The sequence below is a fragment of the Drosophila kikkawai genome, unplaced genomic scaffold (genome assembly GCF_030179895.1).
Source record: "Drosophila kikkawai strain 14028-0561.14 unplaced genomic scaffold, DkikHiC1v2 scaffold_183, whole genome shotgun sequence".
NCBI lineage: Eukaryota > Metazoa > Arthropoda > Insecta > Diptera > Drosophilidae > Drosophila > Drosophila kikkawai.
The window spans coordinates 40,564-55,034 of NW_027222519.1; the positions used below are offsets into that span (position 1 = coordinate 40,564).

At 47.4% G+C, this 14,471-nt stretch overlaps 1 protein-coding gene and 1 long non-coding RNA gene across 3 annotated transcripts; one reads left to right on the forward strand and one right to left on the reverse strand.

Annotated features, from left to right (window-relative positions):
• Window positions 1-2,011: 2,011 nt before the first annotated feature.
• Window positions 2,012-3,842, forward strand: LOC138929398 (uncharacterized). 2 transcript variants are annotated; one of them, XR_011445771.1, is made up of 4 exons: window positions 2,012-2,299; window positions 2,354-2,579; window positions 2,636-3,214; window positions 3,280-3,842. It is a non-coding gene; the product is annotated as an uncharacterized lncRNA (long non-coding RNA). The 2 variants fall into 2 exon arrangements; XR_011445770.1 differs by having other exon boundaries at window positions 2,354-2,567.
• A 7,385-nt stretch (window positions 3,843-11,227) lies between these two features.
• Window positions 11,228-13,447, reverse strand: LOC108084520 (nucleolar protein dao-5-like). Its single transcript, XM_070288832.1, has one exon. It carries the CDS (start codon window positions 13,445-13,447, stop codon window positions 11,228-11,230), a length of 2,220 nt encoding a protein of 739 aa, XP_070144933.1.
• Between the last annotated feature and the right edge of the window lie 1,024 nt (window positions 13,448-14,471).

The following is a 14,471-nucleotide window of genomic DNA, read 5'->3' on the forward strand; positions in this document are numbered from 1 at the left end:
TTCAAAAGATATGATTTTTGCAACGCTAAATGAGAAAAGGCGCTACTGTGGGCCGTTGAAGGGGATATGGCTGACGGTAGTTTGTTTTGCTGTTGTGCACAGCTTATTGGGGGTTTAAGTGGCTGTGACAAGTTGTTTTAGCGGCTAAATGCATGCACGTTAGTTTTAGGTGGTCACAAGAGATATAACTGTTGTTTGGTTGCATTATCTTCATGCGGCCAGAGCGCATTACTCCGTTTCCAAGTCGGCAAAAATTCCCCACTGCTTTTGATGCAAACAAAGCTCGTGGGCAGGTGGTGGAAACAGCAGTTGGATTCCAGAGTAGCTCGTGGTTGGGTTAACTGGTGTTTGCCATTGTGTTCTCTCTATCTGTGGCCAGAACACAGTGCTCCTTTCACCAAGGCTGTCTAATTCCCTACTGCGTCTGGTGACAACAAGTCCCATAAGCAGAGTAGTGGAGCGACTCCTGGGTTCATTGGGCAGCTCATGCAGATTTGGTTGTTTTTATATTTCCATAATTGCTGCCAGCAGGCCTGCATCTGTGTTGTTGTTGTTATGGTGACCAAAGCACGTCTAAAGCGGTCATATCTCAGTTCCCAGTTGGGATGTATGTTTATAGCAGAGCTTGCAAATAACTGTCGACGGGGTTTTTCCTGTGCTCTCGTTGCGAGTAAAACCGAAAAAGATCATACTCTCTCGCTCTCGCTCAGAGCAAGGGAGTTTTGCTGTCTTCATTTCGGTTTTTTGTTGAACGCTTTTCGTTGAGCTCTTTTTGCTTCGGCCTTTCAATGAGCCGTGCGTAAAGAGCGGGACGAGAAACGTTCGCACACAGAGAGCCAGCAAAAGACCAAGTGACCGAACAGCTCAGCGCGAACGGTCTTCACCTTTGTTTGTTTTTTTTTTAAATTTATTTATTTTTGTGAACAAGTGTCCATATAACAAAATGCTATTAAAAAGAAAAGAAAAGTTTTAGACAATGTTGTTTTTAAATCGCAACTAAACGTTTAACGATTTACTTGCCTATGCGTGTGAATGTATACCAATACATACGCAAAAGACTTTTGTTCACTGACCACGGTTCATGGGACAACCGAAACAAAGCAGAATAGAAAAAAACGAGTTCGCTCTGAACGCGCGCGAGCTGATTCCAAGAACTCATGAACGGGTGCTCTCTGAGTCTTTTCGTAAAGAGTGAGAGAGAGACAGATATATGCAGACAATTAGAAACGGTCGACAGTTTTTTGCAAGCTCTGGTTTATAGTTTTAGGTGGCGATAATAATGATATCAGGCTGTTGTTTTGACATTTTTCTAGGCGTAACGGCTGGTATGGGCAGCCAGTATGGCAATTTTCTTCTCAGCCAAACAGATGGCAGGGGGTGGGGGATCCAGCTTGGGTGGTTTATTTGGGGGTTAGGTTTCTATCTCTGTCCCTTTCTGCTTCATTGGTCAGGCATATGCCATGCGTATTGGGTATATCTCCGATCTGGGTTGAGATGGAGGTTCAGATTTTGGAGGATATGGAGAGTGGTAGGTGTAGGTTTATTTTAACGTTTTTCTAAACGTAAGGACCGGCATCAGGAGTTGTTTCAGCCCTTTTAGTTTCAGCCAATCAGGAGTGAGTTCAGTTGCCAGTCCAGCAGCATAGAGTCGTCAGCTTAGCCGAGATGCAGCAACTGTCCATTAAGGGGTTCCTTATGGCCTCTTTGGTCACACAGGGGTGATCTCAGTAGTGGTGCATCATGATGTTCAGATTGGCAGGTCCTTATGGCCACTGTGTTCATTTCCTAGAGAAAGGAAGCGTTTTTATTTTTGCTCTGATAAACGAGGGGGAGGGGTATAATAGGTGTTTTGAGCTGATGTTAAGATTTTGTTTTTCTCATCAGTTCAGTGTTGCTTCATGGCATAATTTGTATTTTCAGCATTGGGTCTCATTCCATTCTAATTGTTTTCAGAGTTTTATTTGAGTTTGTTTCTATTTGAAATTAAATATTTATTTAGGGGTGAGATTTTCATATTTGCGCCGTATGATTGTCGATAGTTGTAATCGATGCTTGGGTATAAGCATGCGCTGCCAACTTGGTTTTAGTTATAGGTCAAAAGTGCCATCTCTAGGTGTTTATATTTTGTGTAATATATTGTTTAATTTGGTTTATCCATTTGTTTTCTGTTTCTTTTAGGTTTCTAGATGGATCGCTGATGTCCTAAACGCCGTTGTGGGGCCCTCATACATCGTCCTGACAGGATGCTAGCTGGCAGTGAACTGAGGAGCAGAGCCAGTTGGAGCCACAAGATTTGTTGGTGAGTATTCCAAAGTTTTGTATGTTGTTGTTTTACTGATATTATTTGTTTTAGGTGGCCTTGGGAGTGTGTAAGGCCTGGATCAGCACAACCAGGTTTAGCATAGGCTTCTTATTAAGCAAAGGAGAGTAGCGTCGTTTGAGGTGACCAGCAGCGTGCTCCATGTACTGGGACGGCGGCTACATCTCATCGGTAGGGTTCCAGCTCAGACCAAGCCCGGTCTGGTCAGTCTTCAGCTCAGGTATCCTTCCGTGTCAGAACCAGGGTTGTAAGTGTTCAGGTGTGTTCGCTGTTTGCATTGTTTTAACAATATGTTGTATTATGTTTTCTTTGTAGGGGAGAATGTTGGAGGAGTCCGCCATCAGACCGCCAGTAAGCCATCAGCGCCAAGCAAGTGCCCAGTGCAGCTCCATCCATAGTATAGAGGATCACACGTCCATCGGTAGGAGTAAGCTCCTAGGCAGCAGCAATTCTCACTGCATTTGCGGTCCATTTGTGTGACTTCGGCACATGTCACTCCGGCTGTAGCTGCACATCTTGGGCAATTGTTATGACTTTTTTGGGGCAGGTGCCCCTAGTTAAGCAAATTCTGTTGTTTGCAAGGAGGTCAAGGCACATGATTGCAAGTGTGCTATATTGTTTGTATTAGCTAGCCTGCTGCAGGACAATTTGAGCGGCTACTTATTATTGTTTGTCTTATTGTTTAATTTCAGTTTATTTGTTTTATTTCTTTTCAGTTTTTAGCAAGGCATGGATGTTTTTTAGGATTGCATTTTAACCATGCGGGTGTGTGTTTGTTTTATCTTTGCTTTTATGTCCCGGGAGTAAGTTGTCTGGCCGTGGCGGTGGTTCAGTCATGCAAGCTCGGCTCTGGTATAAAGAGGAATTACATGACGCATCCGGGTTGGGTGACAGGTGAGTTTTTACCGATTTGTATGCATTTCTGAATTGTTTTGTGTATCTAATTTTATTTGTTTCAGGATGATAGTTGTGTTCGCGCTTTGTGTAGCAGAGACATCCCAGCAGACAAAGAGCGGTCTCGGTGCGGATGGATCCGAGAAATGTCCGCTAAAAATATTAAATGCGAACAAAGAATCGGAGTTTCCGCATTAGGTTCGGGGAATGCTCAAAAACGGACGCGCTAACGGACGAAAAGCAAACCGTGTGGCGTTGCTCGTGAATATGCCGAAAACGTATTGCTAACGGACACTGAAACGTACAGTGGGCGGCCAAATAGCGGACTTACCGCAATAGGTTTGCCTAATTGTCGAAACCTGAGCCGAAAACGGATACTGAAACGTGCGAACACTGGGACCCGTGCAAATGCCGCAAATGTCCCGCTAACGGACACTAAAACGCACTGCACGCGTTAAAAATCTTGTCGTCAACGAAATTTCTAGAACTCGATGAACGGTTCTTCTCCTTACTTCTTTTGTCGCTTGCCTGTTTTTTGTTATTTCGCTGCAAATGAGCGAGAGGCATATATTATTGCATCATCTTTTAACTCTTTTGGTTTGTGGAATTTTTCCCGTTGCGACTCTTTTCCTTTTGACCGGCGAGTTGTGCGGACGTGAGTGAACAGTTTTTTACAAGACGCACGTTTTTCAACGGCAAGTGTTAATTTAAATTGATTAATATGTACAATCTCATACTAATGAACTAATATTGACTAGATTTATATTTATTTATGCAGGCGAGACTTAATTTCCGACGAAGTGGCGCGCCAATGGTCCTGGTTTGGGACAGAGTCCAAAATGTCCATTCGAGAGATGCTTATTACGTCATCCGTCAAAGGTATGTATATTTTTCGTATATTTTTTAATACTTATATACTTATAATAATTTATATTTTTTCAGCCGCTTTTATAAACAAATTTGCGTTGGAGGACGCAGATTTCGATAGAGCGACACAAAAGCAGAATGCACAGGACGGTTTGTATTAGTATTAAGTATTATTAGTTTTAAGGAAATGAACAAATCTTAAGTAAAATGTTTATTTTTAAAGTTAAATAATGATAAATAATAAATAATGATAAACATAAATAAATGTATGTTTTATTTACATTTAAAAAACCCGAAATTCTAAAAAAATTTAGTTGGAAATAGATATTAAAAATGTATCTGAAACGCATCGTCAAAAGGTCCGCAAACAGTACTTCCTGCGGTATTGCCACAGGTCAGCAAACGATCCTTTTTCGGGTATCGTAAAGGGGTTGCTATCGGTACTGTTTCCGGTCTCGACACAGCGTCCGCAAACGCTATTAGTTCGTGCTCCGAAAATGAGAGGTTTTGCTGCCACAAACCCCAGGACATGTAATTTACTTTGCTACCGTTCTTGAGCCTAAAATCGGACGTTTTGTCCTCCTGCGGTCCGCAAAACTTCAGTTTTTTAAATTTTTTACGAAGTTTTTGTCTGCTGGGATGCTATTTGGCCTCACACAGAGGCATGAGCAGGCTATTTGTAGGGCTGCAGAGACAAAGAGATGATTACAGTAATCATCCATGTCTTCAACAGGGCAGACACGGATTTGGCAGTCCTACAGCGGCTCAGGGCAGCTCTATGCATTTCCTGAGGTGAGAGACAGTAATTCTTTCCATTGTTCTTATGATTTCAAGTTTGTTTTTATTTATATTGGAATTATCTTGGGCTTTTTACATGTTATAATGTTTCAGATTTCCGGTGTGAAGCCAATTGGCCAAATGTAGGCCAAGTCAGGGTTCCATTTTGAGGAGATTTCAGTGCCGAGTACTTGACAGGTATGTATTTCTTATATTTTATTATTTGTGTTTTGTTTTATATGCGGCTGTTTTTGTTTCCAGGTGGCCATCAGCTATTCCCAAAGTGTGGCCAAGTGTTAGCTCGCTGGAGTCATGGAGGTAATCCAGTCAACTCCAGACTGTCGAGGAAGGTTATAAGGCATAGGACACGTTGCGACATCTCTGAGGGCGTTTGCTGAATCCAGAATATTCTTTATTAGTTCACTTACTTAATTGTCTTTAGTTTTAAGTGCGTAGTTTTGATGTTTAACTAGCTAGTTTTAAGTAAGTTTTAAGATGTGGAGTAAGTTTGTATTTTAATTTTAGGGGCCACAATTTCCTTTAAATTAAATTTATTATTTTTATTTTATTTTATTTTATCTACTCCTTTTCGATCGTTTCTTTTTGGCATTACTAGTGTGGTGATATTTTAGGTTAAGAGTTTAGTTAGGATTTGTTTGGTTACAGGTTTCTGTGTATGAGTTAAGTTATACTTGTTTATTTGTATTTGCGTTTTTAGTTATTATTTAGTTATTATTTTCTTTGTCTTTGTTCATTAGTCGTGTCGTGCAACTTAGTAGTAGGTCCATTTTTTGGGTTAGAGTGTTGACAGCAGCAAGGTTCCCTTGTACCGCCATGAGGATCAATTGGGAGTTCTCTTCTTGTTTTTTTTTGCCATTTGTAGATAGCCTTTTGCTTTGTGTTTGATATATTGCGATTTGAGTGTTATTGGCCGCTGCTGAAGTAGTAGGTTGCTCATCCGTATATATTTTTAGCTCTGTATTAGTAGAATTTCCTATATTATTAGGTTCTAAATTATGCTTATTGTGGTTTATTGTTGAGGGTACGTGATTGTTATTGAGAGGGAAATTTCTATTTTCCTCTCTCTTGATTATCTTGGCCATCTCGGCTCTGTATTTGAGGCATCCTTTGTAGCTTGCGACGTGTCCTCCACGGCAATTGGCATACGTGGGGATGCTAGAGGGTGGGAGATCGCAGTCCGCAGGTGAATGGTTTCCTGCGCATTTTACACAAGTTATTGCTTTGTTACAATAGTTTTAGTATGCCCAGAGGCTTGACAGCCATGGCATTGTGTAGGGATCTTTTTCCTACGCTTTCTTTCGACTCTGACTTTCTGATTGTCGATGGTGCTGAGTTCAAGGATTTTACATGCATTTGGGTCAGCTGGAGGTTCGATTTCAACTTCAAAGAGGTCCATAGGGAAGCCCGTCTTATAATATTTTAAGTTGTTTATGAATCTGGTTTTGCACCCAATTTTTAGGAGTTCATTTCTTTTGCTGCGTGCGAGGTGGTGTGGTGAAGGTTTTTGATTACTACTCTCCAACCTCTTTCAGAAGATGGCTGGAAGGTATAATGGTTTCTTCCTGCATCCTCAAGGGCTTTGAATACTTCTTTATGCACTTCCAGGTTTAAGCGTTCTATTTTGACACCAGTGCCACGATAGCTACTGATGATGAATTTATCATTGACTTCATCCGGGTTATCTCCTCCAATTTCTTTGAGATCAGTAAGTAGCGGGTATATAGTAGGTACATTATTTAAGAATATTGGGGGAGCTTTGCTTATTTTTTGTTGGTGATTTCTGAAGGGGAGTAGGAGGTTAACTGGACGGTTTACTGGTTTAGTTATATTTATTTCTTCATTGTCATTTTGTTTTACTTTTCCTACAGTCAAGGGTGCGTTTCTGGGTGTTTTAATTGTTTCATAGTCTGATTCTGAATCAGAGGAGATTTTTCGTGGCCTTCTATTGGCTGCTTTTGTTTTGCGTCGAGGGTGGTGTGATTTTTTCATTATTTGTCTTCTAATTGGTATTCTGTTTTTATATAATATTTTCCTTTTGTGCTGTGTGGTATTAAGTTTAGCATTGTTCTTTGTAGTTGTTAGGTTATTGGGTTTCTTGCTTGGCCGCTGTTCGGTCTCCAAACTATCAAGGGTTTCATTGGGCGAGTCAATTTGTATAACTGTGTGGTTAGAGGGTGAGGGGACTTCGATTATTAGATTTCCTTTTTGGCATTTTGATTTGCCTTCTTTGCTCCTTCTTTCTAGTTATATGTTGAGGTTAGGTTTAGAGTATAGCGAGCAAGTGGTCTACAGGAGAGTATAGGTCATAACTGTTCGCTGAGCGCTCCTTATGGGTTGGGAGATCACCAGCTCAGGGCTACGCTATGCCGCTCTGTAATAGCCACCAATGCCTTCGCGTGTAGATGCGTATGTCCCTGCGTAGTATTTTAATGGCGTGCGCTCTACAGCTCTCAGCCAGCCTAATGCTCGTGATCTAAGTCCCCACTACCAGTCTCACCTAAGTTGCAGGTCGCTTCCTGCCTATAGTCCTTGGCGCATCGTCTATGTATACGCCAAACATAAAACATTAAAACAACAAATGATGCAAGTCAGGGAAATTTATAACGGGACTGGTGACTGATTTTTCCAAGCTTTAATTAAAAAGTAGTTCGAAGGATAAATACAGTTTTCGGTGCACAAGACAGGATGCTATTTGGAATCAGCGGCTATTTGGTGCATAGGTTTTCCTGTCCTTTTGTTATTTATTTAGCTGTGTTGATTCGGTTCAGGCTGGCCTTAAATTTTTAGGTTAGTTTCTGAATTTTTGTTTCCTTCCTTTTCTGAATTTTTGTTTGACTTTGTTTTATTTGTGTACCTTATTGTTGACTGCAGTTGGATGCTAATTTTAGTTTCTGCATAATTTGTTATTAATTTTTTAATTTGTTGTCTGTATTAATTTTTTAGGTTAGGGTTATGCAGGATCTCTTAGGTTAAGGTCCCTTGCTTCCAGGGAACATCTAAGTGTAAGGCTTTATTGATCCTTTTATATTGCAGCTAGTTAAAAGGATATGCACTGTATTGTTGTATCGCTTAATTATTTCTTCGCTTTTGTTAATTCATTTTTACTTTTAATTTATATTTGTATTTATTTTCCATTTTTAGGTTAGAGTTATGTGGGGTCACTTATTTTGCCACATGTTCGCGAGCGTGTTTTAGCTTTTTTATTTCATTTTATTGATAATTGTTTATTTATTTATTATTTATTGATCAGTTGAACTTGTTTCATTTGAAATTTGTATTTTAATTTAAGCAAATTGTTCTTATTATTCAAGGATAATAGCATCAAGGATCAAGGATAATTGAATCAAAGATCAAGGATAACTGAATTAAGGATCAAGGATAATTTAGTTTTCACGGAGCATCTTTCTCTTTTCTGTTTGTGCGAACGGAGCCGGCACCAATAAGGCAATCATCCCAAAAGGGGGATTGCTTTAATTTTTATTGTTTCGTATTTCCAACAAACACATATACAATAGTCTTAACAGCTAAAAGTCCCGAATATTTGTTTTGCGGACTAGTATCTATAAGGCTTAGGCCAGAGTATTAAGGAGCAAGAGCGGGAGGCTCCATGTTGTAGGGAGGGCTTGGCATAGCTGCATGGCTAGGCCTATGCCATGCATATTGTATATATCTCCGATCCAGATTGCGATGGAGGTCCAGATTTTCGATGGTGAAGAGAGTAGCAGGTGTAAGTTTGTTTTAACGTTTTCTCAGACGTAAGGACCAACATCAGGGGTTTTTGTGGCCCTTTTACTTTCAGCCAATCAGGTGCGAGTTCAGCTGCCAGGTCGGCATCATGGGGGCATGGGATAGTCAGCACTGCAGTGACGTAACTCGGCATATTGTAAATTATGCAGTGATGCGTTAATATAAGTTCCTTCTTTTTATAGAAGGATTCGCAGGAGTGGTCTCAGCAGTGTTATTTTGCGATACTCGGTTTTGCGGGTCTTTGTAGTCGCTGTGTTCATCACCTGATGGAAGGGAGTAGTTTTTATTATTGTTAAGTATGGGAAGGGAAGGGGTATGGTAGGTATTTTGGGCTGATGTTAAGACTTTTAGTTTCTCATCAGCTCAGGATTGCATCTTGGCATTTTTTATAATTTTAACGTTGGATTTCATTCCATTCGGTCAGAGTTCAGAGGTTTATTTTGGTTTGTTTCTGTTTTGGATTTAAATTTTAACGTCTTTTCCCTTTTACAGAGAGAGTTAATTATTTATGTAATTTAAGCTTTCCAGGTTATTAGTTTTTGTTGGTCTGCATGGCATATCAGGTATGAGTCTTTCTAGGCATTTTCTGATTGTTATTATTTAAGTGGAAAGGGATTCTAATTTCCTTTTTTTAATTTTGTTTTAAATAAGGCTGGGCATGATACAATTATACAAGGTAGTCTCGTCGGCTGCTGAAATCGTTCGGATTTTCAGTGCGTGCTCGCTTTGTAACGAATCTCTCCGGCCGGGATAGACCTCAGCCGTGACCAGGGATCCTCTTCAAGAAATTTTATTTAGAGGGGACGGAAATATTTATAGGAATTTATTACAGCAGCGTGCGGGGCCCGGGTTGCGAATTTACGCGCACTAAAATCCGATCACCGAGGGTGGGCACCGTGGCTGCCGGGTGTGGTGGTCACTGGGTGCTCTAGAAGCAGGCGGGGCACACGCACTGCTTATCAATGACTGGCTCTCGCGCTGCTTATACCGACCCGTCGATCTGCTTGATCGGTCGGTCTCTGACACAAAGCTGCTTGTCGCGAACTGCTTTCGGACACTGCTTGCGCCCACTGCTTGTCGGCACTGCTTTTGCAGATGCGCGGGGTGGCAACTCCGGCGGACTCCTGGCGGAATTGACTTGATCTCGCCCAGAATTCGGGCGACGTGGGTCGAGGGAATGGCCAGGGCGTCAGGGAGGTGTTGGTCAACTCCGGTTAGGCTACGGGTCGGGCAGGCAGAGGTTCTGGAGCCACCGCGGTGATGCACGGCGTGAGGAATGGCCCTTGCAGGCGGGGCGGCAGCGTGTGTCGAAGTGTCCCTAATCTGGAAGTGGACTCGGGCGCGGATGCCCTCGTAGTCGTGGCGGTACATGGTACGCGGAAAACCAGCGTTAGTGTGGCGCGGCGACTACGGGCACAAGAAGGGAGTCCCTAGTGGGGCGAACGCGGAGGAGCACGTATTCTCTAGCCGCGGCGGCGGAGCAGATGGCCTCCAGTCGCGGCGGCACGCTGGGCGCGGAAAGGGCCTGCGCTGACGTGACGCTGCGGCTGCGGACACGGGAAAGGATCCCTAAGCTGGGCGTGGGCGGAGGAGCAGATGACCTCCAGTCGCGGCGGCACGCTGGGCGCGGAAAGAGCCTGCGCTGACGTGACACTGCGGCTGCGGACACGGGAAAGGATCCCTAAGCTGGGCGTGGGCGGAGGAGCAGATGACCTCCAGTCGCGGCGGCACGCTGGGCGCGGAAAGAGCCTGCGCTGACGTGACACTGCGGCTGCGGACACGGGAAAGGGTCGATGGGAGGCTGGATGGCCGTAAAACACGTGCGAATGGTAATGCCGAAACGCAGTAATTTTGGGGCCGCCAGCGGGGCAGAGATCGGGGAATCTGAAAACCAATACTACCAAGGAAATACTACGACGGGTCAGTTCAATTGTTAGTTTTATTGGTTATTTGGTTATCTAGGGGTGTAGCCTACTACTGCCTTACAGAATTGACTCCTGCAAACTTACGAAACCAGCCCACGTGTCGGCGGGCGTGGGGACTGTCGATCGCGGGGGTTCTCTTTTCACTCCGTTGGTTTGTTTCACTTCGTCGATATCGCGGTGCGGGCGTCTTCGTCGCGGGATGAGGCGAGGACGCGATATACTTTGACTTTTGATTCGATCGCGGAGGCGCGGTGATGGGCACGTCTGCCTCGGTGCAAAGCTGTCGACGGAAGAGAGCGAATCCCGGAAGACGCCAGCTGTCATAGCTTTTGAGTGAACCGGAGCCTTGAACCGGTTCACCGAGAACGGGTCTGGTTCGAATAGTTCGACTAGTCGATAGCTTTCCCGGTTCGGCGACTTCTAAGGTGCCGAACTTAGCTTAATGTTTTAAAATTAACTATTTCTACTTTTAATATACTCCAGGTGTGCGTCTGTTACGGCTTCAATGCCAACTTAAATGAGTTTTAATGATAGTATATTGGCTTCCGTGCCGGCTTACTTCCTAAACTTAGCCTATGGTTATGATATGGGGGAAATAGATATATGTTTAGTAACTAATTCTTAAGTTATAGCGAGTTGTTGTGCGCCTATAGGATAGAGGCGTCACACTCCCTCCTTAATCCGCCCGGCCGAAACGGATCTGCACGTCTCCTGTCGTCTTCATGGTTATCTGGTACGGCCCTTCCGGCGTGCGGACGCGGAAGCGCTGACGGGAGTACTGCGCTGCATGGCTCCGACGCTCTACCTCTTGCCAAACCGCCAGTGGAACTCGCTGGTCATGCGTGTTCGTCCACCAAGCGGATGGTATGGCAACTCGCTCGGGCGCTGGGTCGTCGGTGGTGAAATCCTCCGCCGGAGGGGCTCGACGAGCGAAGCGTGGCGCCGGAGGCGGAACCTCGTCGGCGGTAAGGTCCACAGGGGCTGGACGCGGGAAGCGCGGCGCCGGAGGGGGGACCTCGTCGGCGATGGTGGCCGTGGTAACTGGGCGCGGGAAGCGCGGTGCCGGAGGCGGGACCTCGTCGACAGTGGTGGTCGTAGGCATTGGTGCGGTTGACGGTACGCTCGGGTCCCAATCTGGGATTAATCCTTGGACCAGACCCTCCACTCCCGGCTCGAGCTCCTCCATGAGTATGTCCATGGTGCCTGGGGAGAGATCGAACCCGCGATCTCCTAAGCCGGCACGTGGGGTGGCTGGGGGAGTGATCTCCTCGTGGGTAGTGGAGCGACTAGGGTTGGCGGCCCGGCGGTTGGTCTCGGCAGCGTGGTGTAGCGCGTTCATGGCCGTGGCTGTCCCGCGGCGGTGGGCCGAGGATCGCTGGTCAGGCATAACGGGATTCGGCGCTGGCCGTGGTTGTGCCTCCTTACGACGGAATTTTTGCCCCGTCTCTGTCTCGCTGTCGCTGCTCTCCGACTCCCATAGCATTGCCTTCCCGGTGGGCTGGTAGGCATGCTCAGTGGTCTCGTCGGCGACGGAGATCGAGCCTTGGCTGGATGAGGTTAGCGGCGCGTTGTCTTCGATCTGGGCACTGAGGTGGTGTAGCGCTTGTCGGCTTGTGGACGCTCGTGGGGCGTCATCGTGGGCTTTGCTCGTGATGTGGCGGAGCGCTTCGTGGCTCGTGGATGCCCGGGGTGCGTTGTCGTCGGCCCGGTCGCCGGGGAAGATGGGCAGGACCGCATCCTCCCCCAGTGCTGGCGACGGCGGGCGGACCTCGGGGTTGTTTCCCCAATCCATCTCCCAATCTTCATCCGGGGCCATGATACACAGCCTCTCCGGTGATGGGGGAAAAGTAACAATCGGGTCCGGGGTTGGTCGGAAGGGTGCCTCAATGAGGATGGAGGTGTAACGGGCGTGGATCAACTGGATCCATGATCCCCGCCAGAACCCGTATCGCTCCTCTCCTTCCCATTGATAGTGGGCGGCCCTCGGGGCACCATCGTTGGTCTCGCTGTCGCTGCTGATGGTCTGTGCATCGTCGTTGCTTTGGTCGCCGGTTTCCTCCCCAGGGTACAGAGGGGTGGCGTCGCTGTCGGTAGCGTCCTCCAGCACATAGTCCTCGTCGCGTGCCGGGGCGGCTGGACTGGAGGATCGGGAGTCTCCCTCCTCGTCGTCGTCCTCGTCCGACTCCGAATCCTGCTGGCGAGGGCTGCATGGGCTGTAGTGCCCTGCAGTTGGTGGAGCAGCAGCGGTCGGGTCAGGGTATCCGGGAGCTGGGCGCGGGTTGAAAAACCAACGCGAGTGGCCCGGCGCGTCTGGATTTGGCGGGCCCGGGTTGTAGGATCCGTGGTACGGTCCCGACGGCGGAGCCTGGGAGCAGGGGATCCTGCGTCCCGTTCTGTCCGTATAAAACGGAGAGACTGAGCGGCCCGAGGGTCGTGGGGGCGTTGGTGGCGCGGCGTGCCGGGTTGGCGAGGCTGCAGGCGACTCATCCGACGACTCCGACATTGGGTGAGACGCGGCTCGGCGCGGTGGTGCTCTGGCCGTACTTGGGCGCATCGGGGGCGACGGGGCTCGGGAGCGGCCCGAGGGTCGTGGCGGCGTTGGTGGCGCGGCGCGCCGTGTTGGCGAGGCTGCAGGCGACTCATCCGACGACTCCGACATTGGGTGAGACGCGGCTCGGCGCGGTGGTGCTCTGGCCGTACTTGTGCGCATCGGGGGCGACGGGGCTCGGGTAGGGCCTCGAGCCTGTCGGATCCCGGTTGGGCAGGCTCTCGTGGGTCTACCAGCGTAGTAGGCGCCAGGGCGTAGCCGGGGATCGCGGCCGGTCGTTGGCCTGTCATATGCTCCATTTGGAGCCTTGTCTTCCTCGTCGCTGGAGTCGATGGTGATGGGCTCCATCCTGACTCACTCGTGGCACGCGTATGACTGAATGAATCTATGGGAGAAAGAGAACTATCCAAACTTAAACTAACCAGTACTTAAATATGTTAATGTCCTAACGGGCAGTAGTAGGCAAAAGGTCTAATGTTAATCTAATTGCTAACAATGGTCTTAGGGTTAGAGGGAACCTAGTGTGCTACTTAAATTCACCCCTCGCTGATATCGTGGTCGGGTGACCGTGGCTTGTCGGACCCGGGTTGAACACCGGCGTTGTCCTCCGACATGGCGTCGTCGTCAGGGTCTGCATCACCTGTGGGAAGAGAAGAATGGAATTCTTTTAAGTCGGCGATATTGGCAAGGCGGCCCTTTCGTTTCCCGGGCAAGCGGATTCGGGCTATGTTTGGAGACGGAAGGGCGACCACTTTATATGGTCCGTCGAACTTGGGCGCGAGTTTGGCAGCGAATCCATCCACGGCCTTGGATAGGTGATGCTGGCGCACGAGGACCAGGGAGCCGATGGTGGGCCTCCATGCCCGACGCCTGAGGTCGTACTGTCGTCCTTGGTCGCGGCTTGCCTTCTGGATATTTGTCTGGACGATCTGGAAAATTTCCTTCAGTCGCCCAGCTCGGTCAGCAGGGGTCTCCGGAGCGACGCCTGCTCCCGGTGTCACTTGATCGTACCATGAGCCTGGTAACCGCGGCTCTCGTGCCTGTAGTAGGAAAGCCGGGCTGTATCCTGTGGTCTCCGAAACGCTAGTATTGATGGCGAGGCTCAGCTCAGGTATTAGCTGATCCCACGTACTCTGATCGCTGCCGACGTACTGAGAGATCATGGTCTTGACTGTGCGGTTCGCCCGCTCCGTGGGGTTCTCGCGGGGGCAATAGGGGGCCGTGTATTGCAATTCTACGCCCATCTCCTTAAGGAATCCTCTGAAGGCCTTACTGGTGAATTGGGTGCCATTGTCGCACACCAGTTTCTTTGGGGCTCCAAACCTCCCAAGGATTCTTTCCCGGAACGCCTGTATCAGCGTGGTGGTAGTTG